Source organism: Vicia villosa, linkage group LG5 (assembly GCF_029867415.1).
Source record: "Vicia villosa cultivar HV-30 ecotype Madison, WI linkage group LG5, Vvil1.0, whole genome shotgun sequence".
Taxonomy (NCBI): Eukaryota; Viridiplantae; Streptophyta; class Magnoliopsida; order Fabales; family Fabaceae; genus Vicia; species Vicia villosa.
This window is the reverse complement of record NC_081184.1, coordinates 145,736,781-145,761,659: the sequence shown is the minus strand read 5'-3', so window position 1 is coordinate 145,761,659 and position 24,879 is coordinate 145,736,781. Positions and strand designations below refer to the sequence as shown.

Genomic DNA, 24,879 nt, shown 5'->3' with positions numbered 1-24,879 from the left:
TCACCTCAATCATGATTTTCTTGTATTCTTCACAAACTACTGTGCTTTTCATTATCATTCTTTACTTTCTACTACTTTTTTCCTTTGGATTCATCCACCTCTCTCTCTTTAATTTCATGTGGTCCAATTTTTATTTGGATTTCATTGCCAAGCTCTGCACTGCACAATGGTTGTCATTGTCTAAAAAACTGGAGGTGGAGATTGAATATGGGAGGTTTTACGGGCTCAACTTATTTCAACTAACAAAAATATATTTAAAAGCTGTGCACTGTCATTTCTTTCCATGATGATTATATATATAGGATTTCAAATGTAAAATGAATACTAACAAGAAATGAATGCTAAGAATGGCCAAAAAACAATTGCTTTGAATATTTATGAACCAACTGGAAAATTTTACATAGTACATTATTACATTGTAAAATGTATAGAAAGAAGCACAATGATGTGTAAAGAAAATTTATATACAACATAATCCAGCTCTAACTAAGCCTAACTAACTAACTAGTGCTCTGACTGCTTTCCATCTCCAAAATAGTTTCACCTCGTCCTCAAAGTGAACTGCTTTGTCATTGATGAGAAAATTCCGGTGGACTCCCACTGTCTAATATATCAAAACTTGACAAGCAACCCTCATTGTCATGTAATACAAATTGTTTTGAAACAACACCTTAGCTACTAAGATTGTATGGATGAGTACACATTTAGGTTGCTCGCATTCCAAGAAAGTGGTCGAGCCACCAGTGCCCCCAAAATACTGATATGTGTGTTGATTAGCCACAAATAGCTTCCTTTCCTTCAAATGATGGAATCACCCCGTAGGACCCTGTGTTTGTCCTACGCAGAGAAAGTTACCGTATAAGGCCTGTGTCTAATAGAGACTCGTGATCACTACTAGATTTGTATGTGTTGACATTATTACAAATAATAGAACAGCAAGAAATAATGGAGAGGAAAAATGGAGGGAGAAAATGGAGAGGATCCTATCTCATCATATATACCATAACAAGGATTTGTTTTTGAGTGAGAATCAGTCCTTGGTTGGGAAGCACCAAGCTTGAGGAACATTATGTAACACGGGTATTGAAGTAAATGTGCTGTAACAAAAGGGACAAAGACTATAAGACAAATTGCATCAAAGATATGACTAAAAATAGAAATATGAGTGTAAAAACAAGAGTATCCAATAGTTATACCTAGAATTATGAGCATTGTGATTAGCAATATCATCCAAATTGAACACCGCTGAATAAAGGAAATCAAGACTTCTTCGAACCACGTTATTTTATGGTTGTCTTGATGATCACGTAAGAAACATGAGTATTGAAAGGCACACTCTTGAAGTGGCAGGATTTACATCAGGAGAAAACAAACGTCTTGAGAGTGCATCAATTATAACCAGGAATTGCCAGTTAATAATGACACGTCAAATTCATTTCAGTTAGGAAACTGACTTAGGCAAATTACTGAAATAATTCAACATTTATGCCATAAAAATAAGTGAACCATACCAAGTGTGCAAAACAGGTTTTCCTTCTCAAGTGTGCAAAACAGGTTTTCCTTCTCAAGTGTGTGTAGAAGAAACTCTTATGTCAATTGTTTTAGCAACTAGTCCCCTCCTTATCATATCATTATGAAGTTCCTGGGCTTCGTATATGTCTCCTAGTTCATAATATTTTTTCAGAAGACTAATACAGAGAATCAGATCAGGAGTGATGCCCTCTCTTAGCATCTCATAAAAAAATGACTTGGCCTGTCGTAATTTACCGCAACGCGAAAAACCCCAAACCAATGAAGTATAAGCATGCATATCAAGCTCCATACCCGATTCAATCATTCTATTTCGCAAACTCAAAGCTTCTTCAGGATTACCATGCTTAAGGTTCCCATCAATCAAAGCAGTATAAACTAACTTATCTGGTCTGATTCCCTTATCCAGCATTTCATCGAACAGGTTATTAGCTGCTTCGACACGATCATTTTTATAAAGGCCATCAATCAGTGCAGTATAAGTCATAATATTAGGTTGCAAACCATTTTTGGTCATGTGTTCAAAGTAATCGACAGCCTGTTGAACTAAACCTTTTTTGCACAAACCATCAATTAACACACCATAGGTCACAACCGTTGGCTCGACGCCTAATTCCTGCATCTCTTGTAATAGATTAACAACCTCTGTGATTTTTCCAACCTTAAGATATGCATCCAAAAGTGATGTGTATATGTAACTGTTTGCCGTCAAACCACGGTCCTTCATCTCACGTATCACAGCCTCAGATTCTTGTATTTTATTTTGGCTACAAAGGCCCCATATTTTGGTTCCGTACAGCGCCGAATCTAGTTTGAAGTTTTTCTTGTTCATTTCCTCTAAAATATCAATAGACTTATCTACCATCTTAGCCTTGATATATCCATGAATAAGGGAAGTGTAAATTTGCAGATTAAGAGCTACTCCAGCTTCCGACAATGCCCTGAATAGTTTGTCCGCCTCTTTCATCCTACCATCCTCACAAAGACCGTCGAGTAATGCAGTATAGGTGACAACATTTAAGCTAAGACCAGCCTGCAACATCTCATTTGCCAGTTTAAATGCTTCATTCAGATCACCTATTTTACAATTTGCATCAATCAAAGACGTATATGTAAACTCATTGGGTTGAAGACCAACACGTATCATGTCAACAAAAAATTTAATCGCTTCCAGCATCATGCCAGCCTTGCTAAACGCGTCTATCATTGTACTGTAAGTTACAACATTTGGCTTCAACTCTCTTTCCTTCATCTCGTGCAGATACTGAAAAGCTCGAGGAAGCTTTTTAAATTTACAGAAACAATTGATTAAAGAATTGTATGTTATCACATCGGGTTCACATCCTGCATCCTTCATTTCCTCGTAAACAAAAACCGCTTCACTCAATAATCCCGCCTTTCCATACCCATCAATGAGAGAATTATAAGTGACTACATCCGGCTTAAGGCCTGTATGTTTCATCCGTTCAAACAAACTCCTAGCAGTTTCTAACTCCCCTTCTTTAGTCAAATAGCCTATCATTATATTATACGTGAAAACCGAGGGCGAAAGGCCAGCCCCAACCATCTCATTGAAAAAACTCAAGGACAACTTCCCTCGTTTTGATTTTGAAAGCTTGTGGAGAAGCTCGTTACAGGACCGCACTTTCGGCAGTACCCTGAACTTATTCATCTTCCCAAAACATTGCCTAGCTTCTTCAAGCATCCTCAACTCAACCAAAACACCAAACAAAGCATCAAACACCCCGAACCCTGTCCGACACACATTCCTAGTCATCCACAACATATCAAACCAATCACAGCCCGGAATCTCCCTCCTCAACAAAATCCACTCTTTAATAACATTCTTCGCATCAAAATAAAACATCCCACAGAACAAAATATGAACAAGAATACAATAAGACTCAGTGGTGTGGCGAAACCCAACTTGATTCCCAGCCCTACGGAAGAATTTCAATGCTGACTTTGGGTCCCCTTTCAAATTCACCAAAACCTTAGACACCCGAATGGGTGCAAGTGCGGAATCAAACACGTGGTGAGCACCATCATTCTGTAATAAACTAGACATTGATTCTGAAACAGTGTCATCAAATGTAGGTTTTGAGGTAAAAGGGTATTTAACAACACAGAAGAAGCTAGTAAACAAAATCATGGGAGAACCAAAAATTGAATTTTGAGAAGATGGGGCTGCTAGGGTGAAGAAAATGGGAAATGGGCTTGAGTGAAAAGGTGAATAGAAAGAGCTTACTCGAACACCAGTGATGTGGAAGAGGTTGCGCCCAAAATGCAACATGGTTTGGTCAAAACAGATTCAACTGGAATTTGATTCTTCATATTGAGAAGATTGGGATTGGAATTGGGATTGGCGGCACATTACAAAGTTTGATTCTTGTGATGGAATGGAATGGGGAAAATGAATGAGTGAGTCGAAATGTGCATGATGGTAGGGTTTAGGGTTTCTGTTTGGTTCATTATCGTTCCCAGGTTTAAACTAGTGCTGTGTTTTTCTTTTCTTTTTTATATTTGGATTAAGTATTTTATTCTTTTCCTATAATTTTTTTTAATTTTAGATATTAAAAATAAATTAAATTTAACTATTTTGAATAATTTTACATAAGAAATAAATTTATGAGATATATTTATATTATAAATATGTGATTTTCAATATATATATATATATATATATATATATATATATATATATATATATATATATATATATATATATATATATATATATATATTTATTTTATTGAATGTCAAAATTAGTCTTTTAATTTATTTAAAATGTATTTTAAAAATTTAGTGTTTTAAAAACAGTTCTCATAAAAATTATTTTTGAAAATACAAGGAAAATATTTTTTAAAAATATAAAATTGTTGGTTCATGAATTAGAAATGGATGCAATGGGAGAACTGATGATCTCGAGCGATGATGTTGATTTCCTTCAGGATTGCGTGAGGTAGACATACATGATTACCACTCCAACGTCCAAGTCAAATCAAGATTTAAGATGAGTATAATGAAAGTGAAGATCAAAGAATGTACATAGCTCTTAGCGTGTGAACTGATTTTATACCTTGGGTCAAGTGGAGTGGATTTGAGGTGAAATGGATCTTGGTTATATAGGTCTTTGGCTGACCCAGGTTCCCGACTGTTTGCAAGAGGGGGAATCCACGACTCTCCTTCTACTTTGGATGCTCGGGAAACTAAGTTGGAGGGTGCTCTCCAAGTGGCAGAGAAGCGGTATAAGGATCTTCTATTGTTGTTGAAGAAAAGACTCGTTAGGTGGAAGAGCATAGGATAACTCTTCTTCAAGAATCCAAGGTTCATGTCGAGACTCAAAAGCTCTCAAAGACGTGGTGGTCGGTCTGAGGCAGACACTTCATGATTGCCTTCAGCGGACTATGCAGGTTATGCTCGGGGTTCGTGACCGAGTCGTGGAGCAGACGAGAAAATTATACCCTATTGCCGTAACGGTTGAGGCTTTAAACCCATTTCAGTCTGCTCCCGGGGTGACTCGGGAGGGTGATCTTGGTACCTTGGCTCCAGAAACTTCGACTTAATTTTATTTTATTTTTTTGTATTATTTTATTTCCTACAATGTTTTTCAGGCTTTTGCACCCCAGTGTAATAATTATTAATATTTATGAGAATGTTTTACCTCAATCATCTAGGTGTTATTCAGCTTGGAATTTTGCGCTTGACTTCATTTTATTATTGTTGTTGTGTTGTGCCTTTTAGTTGTTTGTCAATTATTGTGATTCATGTGCTCGTTCTTTTACCATGCAATGCAAAGTTAGTTTGCATCAGATAACTATCGACGTTAACGTATTGCTTGCTCTGGGTGTGAAAACCCTAATTGCTTGCTTTACGAGGGACAAAGTGTTTTTTATTGTAGCGAAATGATAAATGTGCTCCCTCTGCCATTGTGATTGGCAACTTAACATGTTGAATGACATTAGCTACCACTTTTAGTTGCTACATTTGTTTGCTGTATTTTGTGAATTGATTGTGCTCCCCGTGGTGAGGTTTGGGATCAGCGAGATCAAAATGTTAAGGTCCTATATTTGTATTGTACTTCGCGGTACAGAGGGTCATTCCCCGACCAATGGTAAGATTCTCGTCCCTGTTCGAGGCTTAGCTTAGGTTGAGGTGGACGTCTCTGGGCTCCACCGCCTACGCCCTTGGATTAGCTAGATTCGAAAATGGTTCGTCGACTATGCAGAAATGCTTGTAGTATCTCTCATGTGAAAAATCATGTGAGGGATGTGTTTAAGCCGTATCAGATGCTTAGAAATAAGTTTAGTCTATACCGGGTACTTAATCACGCAAGAAATGCATTTAAGTCATATCAGAAGTGCAAAAATGCATTTAGTATGCATCAGATACGCAGTCATGCAAGGAATACGTTTACGCTGTATCATATGCGCAAAAATGCATTTTATCTATATCAGATACACAATCATGCAAGGAATGTGTTTAAGTCGTATCAGAAGCGCATAAATGTGTGTAGCCTATATTGTATACGCAATCATGCAAGGAAAGTGCTTAAACTGTATCACAAGCACAAAAATGCATTTAATCTGCATTAGATACGTAGTCATGCATTTTATCTTTGTTACCCTTGTCTTGAGCATTCTAAAAGAAAGAGAGACAAGGAAGAATGCAACAGAGAAAGAAAGAGATGCACAAATAATTATATTAATAATAAACTGAATTCGTTACAAAGAGACAATGAAATGACTGGATACATAAACCTTCAATAGTAATCCTATCGTGGATGGATGTTGCCCTAAGTTTTTGGCATTTATCCTTCCCAGAATCTCTGAGGGGGTGCATTTCTCTTCTGTAAGGTGTTTCCTTCGTTTGGACGAGGTGTTGAAGCATCGCGCTTTGTATTTTCCTGTTGGTGTATTGTTGGATAGTGGGCTTCATCATGGATGTAACTTGAGGACGGTCGTTGAAACTTTAGGCCCACGAAGTTGCCTTTGTTCAACGTTACAACGAGGTGCTTTCTGATCACCAAGGCTAAAATGTCTCGACTTGCGTCTTACTCCATAGTGGATATCCATCTCAAGTGGCCAGCATGTGGCTAACGGTCTGCTTATAGGCGATCCAGCTTGGTGGCCGACTCTACTTGGACCCAGGAGGGTAGTCGTATGTGAACGATGTTCCTTGAAAGATCCTCATATTCGAACTTTGTGGTTGGGACTTGGATTATTCTTCTCGTCTAGCCTTTCCTTTAGAACAAAGAATCTGGATAGGTATCGTAGGTAGTGGCCGATCGATTTTCATGCTGCCAGAATTTGGAGAACCTTTCCCCAAGCTTATAGCCGTTTAGTCCAATCCACCTTTGTTGGCTCAACCACTAGGATTTGAGGGTCACCTTATATACATCTCATGCCTCACCAATAAAAAGAGACTAAAGATCAAAATGCTTATATGATCCGGAGAAGTCTAGCAAAGAATCTTGAAGCCTCAGATATAGGGTGAAAGTTTGCTAGGTCATGTATGTCTGTCTGTCTGAGTGACCCGAGTTTTGTAAATGTAAGAAGTAGCTTAGAAGTATTAAGGAAACTCACACACACCTAAAAATACCTTTTTAAACGTTTCCATCTTGAAAATTATTTTTTAAGTCAAGACAAGTGATTAAAAAGTTGTCCAAACCTTTTCCAAACTACTTTTTAACTAACCAATTGATTGGTAAGGTGTGTCAATCGATTGGTAAAACTTTTCTGAGTCAGGTAATTGATTGGAGCATTAAGTTAATCGATTAGAGAAGAGCTAATCAATTAACCAGGCAATTAGGACATTATATAAATGACTTGTAACTACTTTATATCCAATATTTCCTACTTGGGCATGCTAATCGATTAAAAATGAGTTGGCCAATCAATTGGAGCTCTGTCAATCGATTAACTCATCAATTCAGCCCATGAATCATTTCCTTTTTTTGGTTTTTTCCAACTCATATATAAAGGAGGCACGCCTCCATTCCATTCAACGCCACTTTCCAATAATTTATATTTTCTTTGTAATTTATCTCTCTTATTTCTTTCTCTCCCTCTCTCTAGAAAATATTTATTTCACTTAAAACTGTCTTAGTGCTTGGGATTGAAACCCTGCTTGTGAGGAAGAGTTTTGTAAGTGGTTGTGTTGTTTGTTTGATTCTTGAGAGTGTGATACTTTTAAGATAATTGAGTTTGGTTCGTGATATAAACCAGTATTAAAATCTCTTTTTTGGTTTATTTAGCTTTACTGGAGCAAGCTATGCTTTTGGTTATTGAGATCAACCTGAAAATCTCTAAGAAGTTTCTAGCTTACCCTATGGTAAAAGCTATACTTGGTTGGGGATAAACTTGTAAAAATCTCAAGATCATCTTGTATTTAGGTTCATGGGTATAACTTGTAAATGCTCATAAGTTTATATTCCAAATCTCAAGAAGATCTCTTGGGGACAAGACTAGGCCAAAGTTCGGTCAAACTTGGATAACTATATGGTGCAATCTTTCTAACCCTTACTCTCTTTATTTTTCTTCTATTTACTATTTGTTTTATTTCCGTTGTCATTTTACTCTCAAGAATTTACTAACACGATCTTAATTAAGAAAAGTATAAAAGTAATAACAAATTTTAAACACCACAATTCACCCCCTCGCTTAAAGTCATTTGTCCAACATCTTATGATGGTGAACATTTAATGGATTTTAGAAAGCTCAAGCCTAATCTTGAGCATCCAATTTTGAAATATAATTTTATTGATAAATACATTTGAAGAATTCGTGGAGTCTCGTAATTTTACCAAGTTCTTGGTTAGTAGTAATCTTACTTTTTGTTTTGCTTATGCTTTTTAGATACCACCCTGCAAATTAACATTTCCACTATGTTTATAACAGGCTAAAAGTCAATCAAGAAAGAAAATAGGCTAAAAATAAATATCTTCATAGATCGTCTCATGGAGATTATAGAAAATTAGAGGAAGAGGGTCCGACAAAGATTAGGTGGAAAGTTTACTTTAAATGCCTCAAGTGCAGCCACTAAAAAAATTGTAAGTAGATTCTTTTGTTAATTAAAATATTAATTATAGTTTAATTTGCTTTGGTAATAAATCTTATTCGTCTTGTAGGATTTATTGGTTAATCTGACTAGTGAAGATTCATTTGTTTCACATGTACAACTTGATATATTAATATAAACAATTGGAACAAAGGAGCATTGTGGACATGTCTGTAGTGTTAGACAAGGCATCAACCCGAGATTATATTTCGGAACATCGATAAAGAGTGAAAATTTTCACAAGAAAGAGATAGGCAAGCTTGTTGATAAGAACTTAGAAGAAAGATTAGCATAGGAGCAGGAATTGTAAATGAAAGAGATGGGTGGACTCTACAATAAGAAGTTAGAAGAAAAATTAGCACATAAGCGAGAATCGCAAAAGAAAGAGATGGACAAGCTTTACGGTAAGAAAATATAAGAAAATTATTATAGGAACTAGGGGTGATCAAAACCAAACCAACCCAATAGAAAACCGCAAACCAAACCAAACCAAACTGAAACCGCAAAAAACCGCATTTGGTTTGGATTAGTTCGGGTCAGTTTTTACAAAACCGCACGGTTCGGTTCGGTTTGCGGTTTGTATTTTGTAAACCGAATCAAACCGCACTATGTTACAACCTAAATTTTACTAACTCACATCCAACCCAAACTTAAACTTATTATACATTAGCATTATGATTACGAACAATTTTCTCATCCTTACACATATAATTTCAGTCCCGATCTTCTAAAATCTCTAATAACATTATCGCACCTTCTTTGCCACATACATCTTCTCTCTTCTTCTATAATCTTTACTCTCTTATATTCTTTCTTTTTCACCTTCTCATTTTTATGTAAATGTTCTGTATTTCAGTTTCGTTTTTATTGCATATCTTCTTCTCTAATCTCTCAACACTTTTTTTCTTTTTCACTTTCACTAATCTTTCGTCTCTTCTATTTTTTGTTTCGTTATAATAATTTTTATATTGTTTTATGCTATTATTTTATGTTTAATATTCCACTTTTGTCTAATTTAATTTTTACCTATTAAATGGAAAATTGTTGTCAAAATATGACGAGTTTTGTTGTTATTTGATAGTGTATGAATGTATAAATACAAAATTATGTTATCATCTATATGTGTATGTATGGCTCAATAAAATATTTGTAAAAAACCGAACCAACCGAACCGAACCAAACCGCATTAGTTTGGTTTGGTTTGGTTCGGATTTTTTTTAAAAGTCAACCGAACCAAACCAAACCGCACTATTTTTTCTCTTGCGGTTCGGATGATTTTTTTCGTCAAAACCGCCCAAACCGCACCGCGAGCACCCCTAATAGGAACAATAATTGCGTAAGAAGAATTTGAATGAGCTCTATATATGTTTTTACAAAAGTTTCATTTTGTTGTTTGTCTACTTAAAATTATGTTTTGGTGTGTTGCATTTGTTATTAGTTTTATAATATTATATACGTGTTGTGTGTTACTACTGTTTTTTTATGCATAAATTGGAATCGATGGGTGTGATCGTCCAACCAAGTTCAAATGTAGTAGAAACTCCTGGAAAAAAGTTGTTTTGGGTGGTGTAAGCATAAAAGAAAGTTATTATTTATTAATCCATCCACCCAAAATGAGACGCCAGTTCCTCTAGATTCATTAAAAATATTGGTATGGTTGATTGTGGATATTAAAGAAGATATGTCTTTTCATTTAGAGTATGAACAAAATATATAACTTTTATATATTGATCATAAGAATATAAAAGATTCTATGTTTAGAAATAAGTGGCTAAACATACGTATACTACAAATGTGGTGCATGTAAGTATATTTTCTACGCTAATTAATGTCAATTTTAATTGGTGCACGTAAGTACTTTCAAAGTTAAGACTCACTTCATTTTTTGAATTTTATTTTAACATTTAGGTACATGTATCGTTTATGTATAGATCGAATAAATAATATATTTATGGATTCTTGGACCCATTTAGTATGCAATATTCATTGAATCAATCACACATGATTGAAGAATACTTACAATCATGGTTAAGAGATTTGAGTAAAGTTTGTTATTTAGCACCGTGTGTTTATATATATATATATATATATATATATATATATATATATATATATATATATATATATATATATATATATATATATATATATAAGTAATTCAGGATTCATGCATGCAGCAGTCATTGACAATTACTAATTATGCTCGTGTTCATGCAGTGGTAAATGGTAATTGATAATTAATTATTATCTATCCTCAACAGAGTATGATAATTGTGCTAAATTCCTTAGGCAAACAACTTGATCTAAAGATGAATCGTATAGTTGTTACATATGTATATATTTTGAAAGACTTAGTAATATTCTCTTTGACTTTATAATTAACATTATGTGTAATGAATAAATTGTTTTCAATATAGAGATGTGAAGAGAACTAGTATGTTGAAAGGACTTAAAAAAAGCCCAATTTTTATACTGCTATAGTAAGTATATTATTTTTTATAATCATTTATCTATAGTTATATGTGTTTTGTGTGTATTATTATTTATTATATAAATATATTTGTAGACAAGGAAACATCTAGGAGGATACGAGTTTGGATATGCTATAATGCCCACACCGAATAAGGACCAAACTATTTCACGACTTTCTGATACTAGCTCACATACTACTTTAATGGGTGAACAACCCAACCCTTGGAACCTACTTCGGCTCCAGGTGGCGAAGAGCCAACATCGAGGTGTTAAACCTTCCCATCGATGTGAGCTCTTGAGGAAGATCATCATGTTATCCATAGAGTAAATTTTATCCATTAAGCGACGACCCTTCCACTCGAAACTGTCAGATCACTAAGGCCAACTTTTGTCCTTGCTTGATGGGTGGGTCTTGCAGTCAAGCTCCCTTATTCCTTTGTCGTGAAACACTTGATAGACATTGTCTCTTTCGACATTGTTGATTCTTGAGAGCTGGTAATATATATTTACAATGACATATTAATGACTTTCAAGACATGCGTTCACGTTAGGCATCTTGTTTCAATGAGATTTATAAGTCAAAATGACATTATTTTGTAAAATGCGTGCAATATATTGGGTTAGTTTGATGTAAACATTTACAGGGTTGTTTAACATTTTGGTACAAGATGTATGTCATTTTGGTACATATATATAAAGAATAGTTTTGCTGCAAATTTTGGTTCATATTCTATTCTCATAAAAATATGGTATACAATACATGTTTTATAATAAAATTAAATGTAAAATTAAAAAATATCATTTAAAAAAATAGAAAAGGAATTCACCACGGTTGGTTCACCTAGGTGTTGTGAAGTGTGACACGTAATCCATTTTCTAATTATGATTTTGCTGGGAATTGAACTCATGACCAAGCAACATTCACCACAGTTGGAATTCTCAATCGTAGCAAAAAGTGGTGCGCCACCCAGTTTCATACCTCGGCCACTAGCCCATGGTGGAAAGTACCGCATTTTCTATCACACATTCGTTACCATGGAACACCAACCATGGTGAAATTTTTCTTTCAACCATAGTGATAAATACTTTTTATATTAGTGCTTGTTATAGCTTAATCCGCTTTTCTATGGTTTCAACATTGAAAATTCACAAGGTCTTCCACTATTATGAAAAGTTAATACAAGAGTATCTTCTGTAAAATGGATAATCAACAATGTTTAACCCTACAAGCTAACAATTTTTTTTAGCTAAACACATGTATAAATTGATTTTCTATTTTGTTGTAGCAAAACATTAAAACTTCCAATCTTTTAATATTTTCACTTGATCTTGACCCAAAAATACTCTTGGACCTAAATATCCCGCTTCAAGCTTCTGTTCCGCAGTAACCTTTACTTAATCCTATCGGTTCCTCGTTTGAGCCATTGTTTTACCCAATAATGTTTGTAACCTCCCAACTTAGTTCTACAATGATCTTTACACAATTATACTGAAGTCTTTTGTGGAGTATAAAGAACACTTTTTATTTTTGTTAGAAGTCAATCCATATACCATAAACACAAAAAATTTCGTATCCTAATAAACACAACAAAATTTCACAATAAAAAACATTATCTTCCCTAATATACCTTGGATCTACCAATCTCACCCAATCTTTATAGTTGAGTACCACAACAAATTTTTTTGGGTTCAAGGTTGAAAATTATAATGGTTATTTAAAGAAACTCACACAACTCAATCTATATCTCATAAGAACAACGTTCTTGAAAGATTTTTACAACGTTGTGTGGTGGTCGTTTTCTTTACCTCCCCGTTTCACTTGGGAGGACGGCACGCTATACCCTTCACGCGAAATTTGGAAGGAGAATGCGCCCGTGGTGGGATGAATTTTATTTCAGTTCTTCCTACGATATCACACGAACTTTCTTATTTGTCCTACGAGTAGGAAAGGGGAAAAAAGATCTCAACTAAACCCTAGGAGTTTGCTAAGTGTGGGGATTTCACCTAGACTAGAAATTCTAGAGTCCGGGGGGTCGGTTATACATAGGGAAGTGTTTAAACACCCTACATATCTGTAGTACTCTACAGGAACCTTCTCTATGTCATTGTGATTGTGTTTGCTGCTAATGATTATTGGGAAAGTTTCTCCTTTGTGTTAGGAGAAGGAGTTGAATTGATTTGAAAAGACAGACAGACAGACAGACTATTTTTGGTATTTTATTAGCTCGCTGAGGTTCCTTGTGAACCTCATGCCTACATATCCCTAGTGGAAGTCAGAGCTTAATGTAGTTCGGGGAACTAATTGGTTATTAATGATTTTTGGTGCCTTGTTTGAAGCTCAAGGTTGAAGCTTGAATTAAATCTCTATTTACAGTAAAGAGACATGAAATCATCTTTACAGAGAGGTATTTGTACTATTCTACCACAAACATTGTAAAGGAGTGACAGAATAACTGGATTCATTTCATTCAAGAGGGGGACCTTACTTGTGTGTGCAAGTATGCCAGTCAGATGCCTCTTAAATGAAAGAAACATGCTCGTCCAAATTAGGGAAAGTGTACAAGTCTGGGGATGTGCCAGAGCATGTCTTTCAGAGTCCTAAATGGGAGACTTTGATTGAAATTTGAAATTGAAATGTTTGTTTGTTTGAATGTGGTAGAGTAGTAAAAATATCTCTCTATAGAGATAAGCTATGTCTATCTACTGTATAAAAGATTTGACTTTAGCTGGCTTGTATGAGGCCCAAACTTGAGGCTTTTTGATTGATTGATTATGATTATTGACTCTGGGAGATGACTCCATTGAGGATTAATTACAGGGTATTTTTTGTGTTCTGTACAAAGCCCAGAATTGAGGCTGACTCTATTTGGAGAGTGTTTATTTGATGGATTTTTATTTGGTGTTCTGTACAAAGCCCAGAATTGAGGCTGACACTACTTAGGGAGACTATATTTGTGTGCCTTGTACAAAGCCCAAGGTTGTGGCTGACTGCTGAAGATAACTGAATTTTTGAGACTATGAATGACTCTATTTTGTGTGCCTTGTACAAAGCCCAAGGTTATGGCTGACTCTAGCTAGGGAAAACATTATTTTCTGCCTTGTACAAAGCCCAAGGTTGTGGCAGACTCTTTTAAATGAATGGAGTATGGATGACTCTATGGGAAAAGATCCTAGATGTTAGGAATCTTTGACATATGAAAGTATGGTTTAAACTGCCTTGTACAAAGCCCAAGGTTGTGGCTACTGAATGATGAAGAACTCACTGGGGGAGACTCTATTATCTGCCTTGTACAATGCCCAAGTGTCATACCCCAAAATTTGCCCACACTTTTCAAAAAGTCAAAATTACTTTTAAAATTGGATTTTTATAAAATATTGGGTTCATTTACATTGACATCCAAAATTTTATAAATATTTAATTTAAAGTCTATTTTAAAATATAATAGTTTACTCTTAAATTATTTATATTTAGCAAAATGTTGATCGATGCTTCATAAACTTTCAATTGGCTTTTTATTTCGAATAAGTAATATAGTACAATTGGTAAGCAAGTAAGGTTTGCAAGTACAAGGTCCCGGGTTCGAATCTCACTTCTGACTTCTTTCCTTTTTATTTGTTTCTAACTTTAGTTTTAATTTTATTTTCATTTATATTCGAAAATCATAAAAAATAAGTTTTTTTTATTATTTAATTTTAATTTTCGTCTTCACCTTTTTATCTAAAAAAATAACCAAAAAAATTATTATTACTTTTCTTTTGTAAATATTGGTTTTTTGATTTCTTATTTTTATTAGGAGTAGCATTATTATTAAGTTATTATAAAAAATATATATTTTAGGTAATTATGTTTCAAATATTAGATTTTTTTTTAGAAGTTAATTTTTATTTTAATACACTTAACCACAAAATCACAAATCAATAAAATCTTTTATTTTTCCAAAACAAACACCCGACAGCATCAATAACATTTTATTTCTTTCCAAAGCAATACTCCAACAAGTAAAATCAAAATGGAAACCACATGAATAAAAAACTTAATGATATTTAATCTATGTTTTTAAATTGATTTCAGGTGGGAACGATAAAAGGGACCAATTTTTCCATCACTGGGGAGACAGAAAACACACAAACTCTTACACGTATAGTAACAATATATTCACCCATACTAACTTTACACCACTTTTTGTTTTCTCACGTTGTGGTTTTCCAAGACATAAACCACCCACCATTGTATATACAATTCATCATTTCTATCATCTTCATAACCATAACAACAAACTATAAACAACCATAATCAATTTCAAAATCTTAAACACCATAAACCTGTAAATATTTTCATCAAGTAATTTTCAAATAAATTTATCACTATCATCATCTTGTTGTTGTCTGTTTTTGTTGTTTCAGAAACATAGGAAAGGAGAAGCAGAAACAATTTCAAAAAAACGGATCCGGAAGAACAAGCACATAGACCCAGCCACGACGTCAACACGTCGGATTTTCTTCAGATCTACAATCGCACCGCGATCTGTGCCAACATCGGAGTCGACAACTGCACAGCTGAAGTCAGCGACCAACCGCTGCGACCAGTTCCCTTCGTCGAACCTCCGTCAGCCGCACTGCGCACGGCACCTCCGACGACGACCCAACGGCGTTGCCGTCCAAATCTTCCGCCGCTGAAGAATCAAACGCCCTCCGATCCACGGCAATCCACCGCGAGACCGAATCGCACACCACCACCGCCGCTGCACAAGTGAAAGCTATCACCGTTCTTCTGTGTTCAGGTACGAGAGGAGAGGAAGATTAAAGTCCCTATACACCCCTGTTTGATATCATGTGTGGCTGCTTTTATGTTTTATTTTTATCTTAAAGTAAGACACATGGCAGCTAATGATTGGTGGATTTACTTTTGATTTAGTCAATACTAGTTTTTTGTTTTGTTTGGTTTGTACCATATTAGAAAAATGAGATTAGAATGTGGGGATTTCCCACGTTAAGTTTTTTTTTAAAAAAATGGAAATACAAAATTATAAAATAAAAATGTCATTTAATTTCTATATTAACAATACAAACAAAAAATATAAACATGTCTTAATTAGAATATTTAATTTATTAGTTTTAGAATTAATTTTGTTATATTTTTTTTAGTTTATTAATTTGGTTTATTAAAAATATAAAACACCAAAAACATTTTAATTATTATTTATTTCTTTTAATTTTTATTTTTTTTTAGAGTTTAGCATGTTTAATTTTATGTTTTCTTTTATTAATTGTAATTTATATTTGTAAGCATTTTCACCATCTTAGTGTACATTATTTTGTGATTTATTACTAACGCTTTGTCTTGATTGCGAGGTACCACACTCGAGAATAGGGACTACTATTGACAATTACCTACTGCGCATTTCATTTATTTCAAGTTTCTCGAACAATTCTCTTTTATCAATTATGTAACTGTTCCAGGATGTAATAGTTTTAATTAGGGTTTTATTTTCCGCATCTCCTATTATGTAATCCCCATCCCGAAGCCATGTAATAGCGTAGGATTTAATTTTCGCACTTTAATTTTCTGTATATAATTGTTAGTAACTAGGTATGTATGGCAAGATTAATTAACTGAACATAGAATAACCTTAATTTTCAAGATAAATATCTGAATATAACACACTCTTTTTATTTGTTCACACACTCACCTCTAGGGTACGCCCCTCTTGGTTACCTTACAAATTAAACGGTCGTGTCCCTCGAATAATAGAGGTACCTGTTAGCAAAAGTCCCTCGGCTAAAAAATTATCGCAAAGATCATAAGTCCCTCGATGACCCACGATGTTGCCTACGAATACATGATCTAGTCCCTCGCATTGTTGCCTACGAAAAGACGATTGTCCCTTCGAATTTGCTAAAGGTACCTCTACCCGTTGCCTTCAACGACCTTCGATGACCCTTCGATGACCCACATGTCCAATATAAACAAGGACTACCTACTTCCATATAGTATGGATAGTCCTAGGAACTGTAAAAGTATAGGAAAAGACCAATTAGTTAGGGTAGTGCTCTTAATCTGCCTAGCTCAATTAAAAAACATCTTTTCAAAAACTCTTTCGAAAAATTAAGGCTACGCATTTACGCTAAAGTCCTTATGCCCCTTTTCAATTCAAAACAAACAAACATGAGCTAAGAAAGTTAAGAGCCCGTAGATAACTACGGATGAAAAGGGTGCTTGCACCTTCCCTTTTCATAACTTACCCCCCGAGCCCGCTTTCTTTCAAAAGGGTCTTTTTCTGTACTTTTTACCCTTCCTAACATTGGACAAAATAAAAGTCGGTGGCGACTCATGCTCACCGCAACATTGTTGCAAATAAAAAATAAAAGTCAGTTCACCGTATTACAGAACTGGCGACTCTGCTGGGGATATATTTTTAAGAGGGGTTTACCTTAGGGCTTAGTTCATTATAAATGTTCTCAATTGTTTGTTTTGTGTGCTTTATTTTTAAAGGTATTGTTTGGGTTTACTTGTGTGAAAGATCCTACACCCGGATCTAGTGTACCTTAGGTATGTGGCAATAGACCAAGGAGACTGTACGGCTCGTCCCGATATGGTTGATCTGGTGGCCACCGTTAGTGTGACACTTTGGTTGGTTCTGATGGCCCTTGAACATGATCGAGGAGACATTAGGCTACCATGTAGTGTCATGAAGCACTAATTTGCCCTTAGAACCCTAGTTGAAACTTGACTTTGGCCTATTAAGAAGTAGCGAGATGGCCGGCTTTGGACCTTGACCGAAGCTGGTTGATACTCGAAGCTACACTCATTGAGATCAATCTTTCGAGATGTTTTCGGTCAGCCACCCGAGCGCTGACTGAGATAATGCTTTCGAGAACGATCGTCGAGATGAGCACCATAGAGCCCGATCTTTATTTAGGACAGGTTCAACCAACTAAACTTTAGTGGGGAGGGTACTTACCTATGGACTTCATGCAAGCCTTTAAACCTAAGGCTACTTGTGTGACTTGTTTGTGTTCATTATCTAACTATTTGGTTTCCTCGCAGGATTTGTTCATACCCTAACCGTTTGGTTTCCTTGCAGGATTTGTTTATACACTAACCGTTTGGTTTCCTTGCAGGATTTGTGTGTACGCTAACAACTTGAATTCCTTGCAGGATTTGTGTGTACGCTAACAACTTGAACTTTTTTGTAGGACCTACTCGTCCTCATCACCTAACTAACCATTTTCAAGGATCTCAAGTATTTTGGGCGCGCAATTCCAGGTGCCATCATCAAGAGCCAGATTCCTATCAAGGGGCAAGAGGATTTATTTTCCTCTAGCCAGATGCCTTCAAACTCAAAAGTATCGTACCCCGAATCAGAGGCTATGACCCACTGGATATGGTGAGCCTGATTCTTAAAGAAGGACGTTCAAAGATGGAAGTCGTAGTTCTTCAACAAAGCTGCAACTACATTTCAATGTTGCAAATTGGGTTCCAGAAAGATCCTTGAAAACATTGCATATGCATTTGCATACATATCATTGCATAACAGGTTTCCAGACAACGAGCTTCTCATTTTCTGCCTCAAATCCCTAAAGCTTGATACTTACAACTCCTTTGTGGCTTCGTCAGAATCTTCTTCTTAGAAGTAATCTGTAGTTCAGATACGAACGCTTGGTTTGGTTTCCTCTCTGGGGCACTTGGTCAGTCGATCGATAATTGCCAACCAGTCCGAGATAAGGTACAAGACTTGATTGATGCAAAGGCTATCATATTCACACCTGCAGGCCAGATTTTGAAGTTCTCCTTCGACTCAATGGACCTTCTGAAGCAATAAGTCCATACGGAGAAAATCTCCTCAAATGTTGGCAATTCGTAATTTCTCATGCATTTTCATGCGTAATCTTTCTTGTTCTTGTTAATACTGTCTATATGTAATACTTGTTTGTTTTTGAACTATAATAACGATGCATTGGATGTGTTTGTCTTGAAAAAATTCATTCGCTCTCGCTCTAATATGTTCTTATTTGCTTGTGATACCAAACTCTCAGTGATAAAGCATGATGACTCTGAAGGGAGAATGACGAACACATAATACCAATAATCTCAAATGGTGTGCTTTCGAGTAAAACCCTGTTGATGATGTACAGGCATTGTTTCAAATTCCCAAACACTGGAGATATAAGGAAGTTAATCCCTTGCCAACCCCTTTTGAGCCTTGAAGTAGGAGTTTCTTTTCTATACGAAAAAACCCTCACATTTAACCTAGGGGCAGGGTAGTGTTCAGTTAACCTGATTGGGCATTCAAAATTCATCAGGAGCACGCATCTAAGGATACAACAATAGTTATCTTTCAAAAGGTTGAGGAAAAGTCAATACCACAATGGTTATCCCTCGTCAACCAAGAAATGAGGCAGTTACAATCTTTCCAACAAATTGAAGACGTGTCAGGATCATACGACTTGTTCAAAAAAAAAAAGAAGAACGAATAAAAAAAGAAAGAGAAAAGAAAGCCCGCTAAGTCAATAAATTGAAAACATATGACTTAGGCAAAAGTTATGGCATCCCGCTGGACTTCAAACTCAGAATTCAAAAGAATTTGTCCAGGCAAAAGTTAGGGAAACAAAAAAGATCCTCAACAAAAGGGGCAAATTCGTGTGTCTATAAATTCAAGATCGTGTGATCAAACGCCAAGAATAAAAGGTAAGTGATTGTCATGTCCAAATACCTAATTGATTCCTCAATCATCTCAAACTCCCCTTGAAGGATGAATACTCGCATCGAGTTAACTGAACTTAGGTTGGAGAACATCACGAAGGGGGTGGGCACCAATAAAATTTTGAGCCTAAAAATCTTTTTTTCCTAAAACCGTGAACCTGACCACATTACAACCCTCAAAAGTCCTAATTGAAGCAGGGTTAATTCGAAAGCATACTGTAAACGAGAATACGGTAAACCGACTCCTAGGAGTATTGCTAAACGCTTGAGTTATTATCACACCATCTTTCAAAAAAAATCGATGTTTTGACATCCTTTCAAAAAAAATTTTTTTTTTTTTTTTTTTTTAAACTTCAAGACAAACATGAACTTTGCATTAGATTTATATTTCTCATACTAAACATTCTTTGCATATGAACAAGTACTTGACACCAGGAAAACTTCCATCATGAGCTGCAGATGAAAAGTTTAACCCTCTCAAGGGACAAGTTGTCTTCGGAACTCCGTTGAGTTCGAGCATGAACATCTCAAATTATAATCACCCTCAGGGTCACAAAAACGGTTGAAATACCCCATGGACTAAGCGTTCAGATATTCGGGGCAATCAAGCCAAGATTCAAAGGATCTCTCAAAACTGCTGAAATTACCAGGAGCCTTCACCCAAGCACAACTAGAATTACCTCCAACCCTGATCAACCAGAGGCATGATTCCTAAGTTCATGATACAGGGGCATGTTGCTTATGATAACACGAATATCAGAAAGTCCCCCGATAGATAAAGCTGCAGAGACGTCTCGTACGCCCGACTCAGTCAGTCAAAAGCTTGTATATACAAGGGGCATGACATATCTCATTCATCAGGGGCAATCAAGTCAAGATTCCGAGAATCTCTCAAAGATGCAAAAACCAATCAGGGGCATGTATCCAAGTAAATCTTAGTCTATTTCCAATCAACATGGGGCATTGTCCTGGGCCAATGATTACGAGGGGCATGACGCCCATAGTGCACATCTCATAAAGTCCTCGCGAGGCGAATCTTTCCGAAGTCCTTATTAACTGGGGCAAATCTATGCAAGTCCAGTTTGACAGCTTGATCAATACTCAGTAGGGTGTCCTAAATCGAATGGTAGTTACTACAATACTGGGGGAAATTTTCAAGACACCCATGTTTCCCCACAGAGCCGGGTTCACAAGATCATATCCCCACAGAGTAATCCTCAAAGAAGATATCTTTGAACATACTCGTCCCGACAAAGACATGGCTCCCCACTAGAGTTTACATCTTCAACACCACCGGTTCTCCGACACGTTGCTCTTCTCCAACATGGCTTACTAATATCTTTATCTCCAGTCAGGGTACATCAAGTTACTGGTTATCCCCAAGCAAGAATCATAAATTCCCAGCTGAGCATCTTCAAAACAAGATCAGACATCAAAACCACAAAGGCATAGAGATTTATTTTCTCAAATAAAGACAACATAAATCATATTCACATATCATATGGCATAAACATATTCATACATTGCATACATTACCTCATAATGAACTCATCCATAACATACAAAGTTTCTCTTTTATTCTGAGGGACTCATTACATAATACATGCATCATGACATTGCATAACTATACCTATTGTAGGATACAGGCACAGACAAATGAACGAAATCTCCAACTTTCCAAGATCTAATTCAACTACTACGAATAGTACTGACACGGTCAATGCTCGATCTAATTCATTTACCTCGAACGGTAATGACACGGTCATTTTCAAAGATCTAATTCATTTACCACGAACGGTAATGACACGATCATTTTCAAAGATCTAATTCAGTTACTACAAACGGTACTGACACTGTCAATATTCAAAGATCTAATTCTATCATCACGAACGGTGTAGACACGATCATCCTTCCAAGGTCTAATTCAGTTACTACGAACGGTGCTGACACGATCAACATTCAAAGATCTAATTCTATCATCACGAACGGTGTAGACACGATCATCCTTCCAAGGTCTAATTCAGTTACTACGAACGGTGCTGACACGATCAACATTCAAAGATCTAATTCTATCATCACGAACGGTGTAGACACGATCATCCTTCCAAGGTCTAATTCAGTTACTACGAACGGTGCTGACACGATCAACATTCAAAGATCTAATTCTATCATCACGAACGGTGTAGACACGATCATCTTTCCAAGATCTAATTCAGTTACTACGAACGGTGCTGACACGATCAACATCCAACAAACACTTCTTAATACATTTGAGCTCAGATACAACCTAACGTACGGCTCATTCTAGTACTTCTCAATACAAAGGATCCAGTCTAACGTACGACCCATCCTAGGATACAACCTGACATATGGTGTATTCTGACAACTATCAACACAGGGAACCTGGTCTAACGTACGACCTATCCTACAGCCTCACGTACGGTTTTTCCAGACATTTATCAATGCAATCGGACCCAGTCTAACGTATGGCTCGTCCTAAAGTACAGCCTAACGTACAGCTTACTTTGGCATTCATCAAAACAGTGGATTCAGTCTAACGTACGACTCATCCTAAGTATATCCTTTCAGATACAGTCTAACGTATGACTACACCCTGACTTTCATACCATCAAAAGACCAGTGGCATCTTTAAGTCCACCTTAGACAGCATCCTGTCAATCCAACTAATGGCATCTCTAAGCCCATTCAAACCATCAATAGCACTACTCCTTGCACCAGCAAATGCAAATTTTTGGGTATTCTAGTGTTCAATCCTCTTCCACCTTCAGATTACGATAGGCAAACAAGCCAATCTACATCCTCAGGTTTAAGAAGATTGAACAGGGGCAGCTGTCATACCCCAAAATTTGCCCACACTTTTCAAAAAGTCAAAATTACTTTTAAAATTGGATTTTTATAAAATATTGGGTTCATTTACATTGACATCCAAAATTTTATAAATATTTAATTTAAAGTCTATTTTAAAATATAATAGTTTACTCTTAAATTATTTATATTTAGCAAAATGTTGATCGATGCTTCATAAACTTTCAATTGGCTTTTTATTTCGAATAAGTAATATAGTACAATTGGTAAGCAAGTAAGGTTTGCAAGTACAAGGTCCCGAGTTCGAATCTCACTTCTGACTTCTTTCCTTTTTATTTGTTTCTAACTTTAGTTTTAATTTTATTTTCATTTATATTCGAAAATCATAAAAAATAAGTTTTTTTTATTATTTAATTTTAATTTTCGTCTTCACCTTTTTATTTAAAAAAATAACCAAAAAAATTATTATTACTTTTCTTTTGTAAATATTGGTTTTTTGATTTCTTATTTTTATTAGGAGTAGCATTATTATTAAGTTATTATAAAAAATATATATTTTAGGTAATTATGTTTCAAATATTAGATTTTTTTTTAGAAGTTAATTTTTATTTTAATACACTTAACCACAAAATCACAAATCAATAAAATCTTTTATTTTTCCAAAACAAACACCCGACAGCATCAATAACATTTTATTTCTTTCCAAAGCAATACTCCAACAAGTAAAATCAAAATGGAAACCACATGAATAAAAAACTTAATGATATTTAATCTATGTTTTTAAATTGATTTCAGGTGGGAACGATAAAAGGGACCAATTTTTCCATCACTGGGGAGACAGAAAACACACAAACTCTTACACGTATAGTAACAATATATTCACCCATACTAACTTTACACCACTTTTTGTTTTCTCACGTTGTGGTTTTCCAAGACATAAACCACCCACCATTGTATATACAATTCATCATTTCTATCATCTTCATAACCATAACAACAAACTATAAACAACCATAATCAATTTCAAAATCTTAAACACCATAAACCTGTAAATATTTTCATCAAGTAATTTTCAAATAAATTTATCACTATCATCATCTTGTTGTTGTCTGTTTTTGTTGTTTCAGAAACATAGGAAAGGAGAAGCAGAAACAATTTCAAAAAAACGGATCCGGAAGAACAAGCACATAGACCCAGCCACGACGTCAACACGTCGGATTTTCTTCAGATCTACAATCGCACCGCGATCTGTGCCAACATCGGAGTCGACAACTGCACAGCTGAAGTCAGCGACCAACCGCTGCGACCAGTTCCCTTCGTCGAACCTCCGTCAGCCGCACTGCGCACGGCACCTCCGACGACGACCCAACGGCGTTGCCGTCCAAATCTTCCGCCGCTGAAGAATCAAACGCCCTCCGATCCACGGCAATCCACCGCGAGACCGAATCGCACACCACCACCGCCGCTGCACAAGTGAAAGCTATCACCGTTCTTCTGTGTTCAGGTACGAGAGGAGAGGAAGATTAAAGTCCCTATACACCCCTGTTTGATATCATGTGTGGCTGCTTTTATGTTTTATTTTTATCTTAAAGTAAGACACATGGCAGCTAATGATTGGTGGATTTACTTTTGATTTAGTCAATACTAGTTTTTTGTTTTGTTTGGTTTGTACCATATTAGAAAAATGAGATTAGAATGTGGGGATTTCCCACGTTAAGTTTTTTTTTAAAAAAATGGAAATACAAAATTATAAAATAAAAATGTCATTTAATTTCTATATTAACAATACAAACAAAAAATATAAACATGTCTTAATTAGAATATTTAATTTATTAGTTTTAGAATTAATTTTGTTATATTTTTTTTAGTTTATTAATTTGGTTTATTAAAAATATAAAACACCAAAAACATTTTAATTATTATTTATTTCTTTTAATTTTTATTTTTTTTTAGAGTTTAGCATGTTTAATTTTATGTTTTCTTTTATTAATTGTAATTTATATTTGTAAGCATTTTCACCATCTTAGTGTACATTATTTTGTGATTTATTACTAACGTTTTGTCTTGATTGCGAGGTACCACACTCGAGAATAGGGACTACTATTGACAATTACCTACTGCGCATTTCATTTATTTCAAGTTTCTCGAACAATTCTCTTTTATCAATTATGTAACTGTTCCAGGATGTAATAGTTTTAATTAGGGTTTTATTTTCCGCATCTCCTATTATGTAATCCCCATCCCGAAGCCATGTAATAGCGTAGGATTTAATTTTCGCACTTTAATTT

General features: G+C 35.5%; 1 protein-coding gene across 3 annotated transcripts; it reads right to left on the bottom strand.

Moving 5' to 3' along the window:
• Positions 1–348: 348 nt before the first annotated feature.
• On the bottom strand, positions 349–4,010 carry LOC131603005 (putative pentatricopeptide repeat-containing protein At2g02150). Of its 3 annotated transcripts, none has more exons than XM_058875239.1 (3): positions 1,197–4,010; positions 1,002–1,097; positions 349–837 (listed from the first exon to the last, which is right to left on the bottom strand). In XM_058875239.1, the coding sequence occupies exon 1, from the start codon at positions 3,821–3,823 to the stop codon at positions 1,565–1,567; it is 2,259 nt and encodes a 752-aa protein (XP_058731222.1). In that variant the 5' UTR covers positions 3,824–4,010; the 3' UTR covers positions 349–837; positions 1,002–1,097; positions 1,197–1,564. The 3 variants fall into 3 exon arrangements, with proteins under 3 accessions (XP_058731222.1, XP_058731223.1, XP_058731221.1); XM_058875240.1 differs by having other exon boundaries at positions 349–1,097; positions 1,197–1,376; positions 1,512–4,010; XM_058875238.1 differs by having other exon boundaries at positions 349–1,097.
• Between the last annotated feature and the right edge of the window lie 20,869 nt (positions 4,011–24,879).

Coding starts and splice junctions, on each gene's coding strand:
- LOC131603005 (XM_058875238.1), bottom strand. CDS start 3,823: ATGTTGCATTTTGGGCGCAACCTCTTCCACATCACTGGTGTTCGAGTA.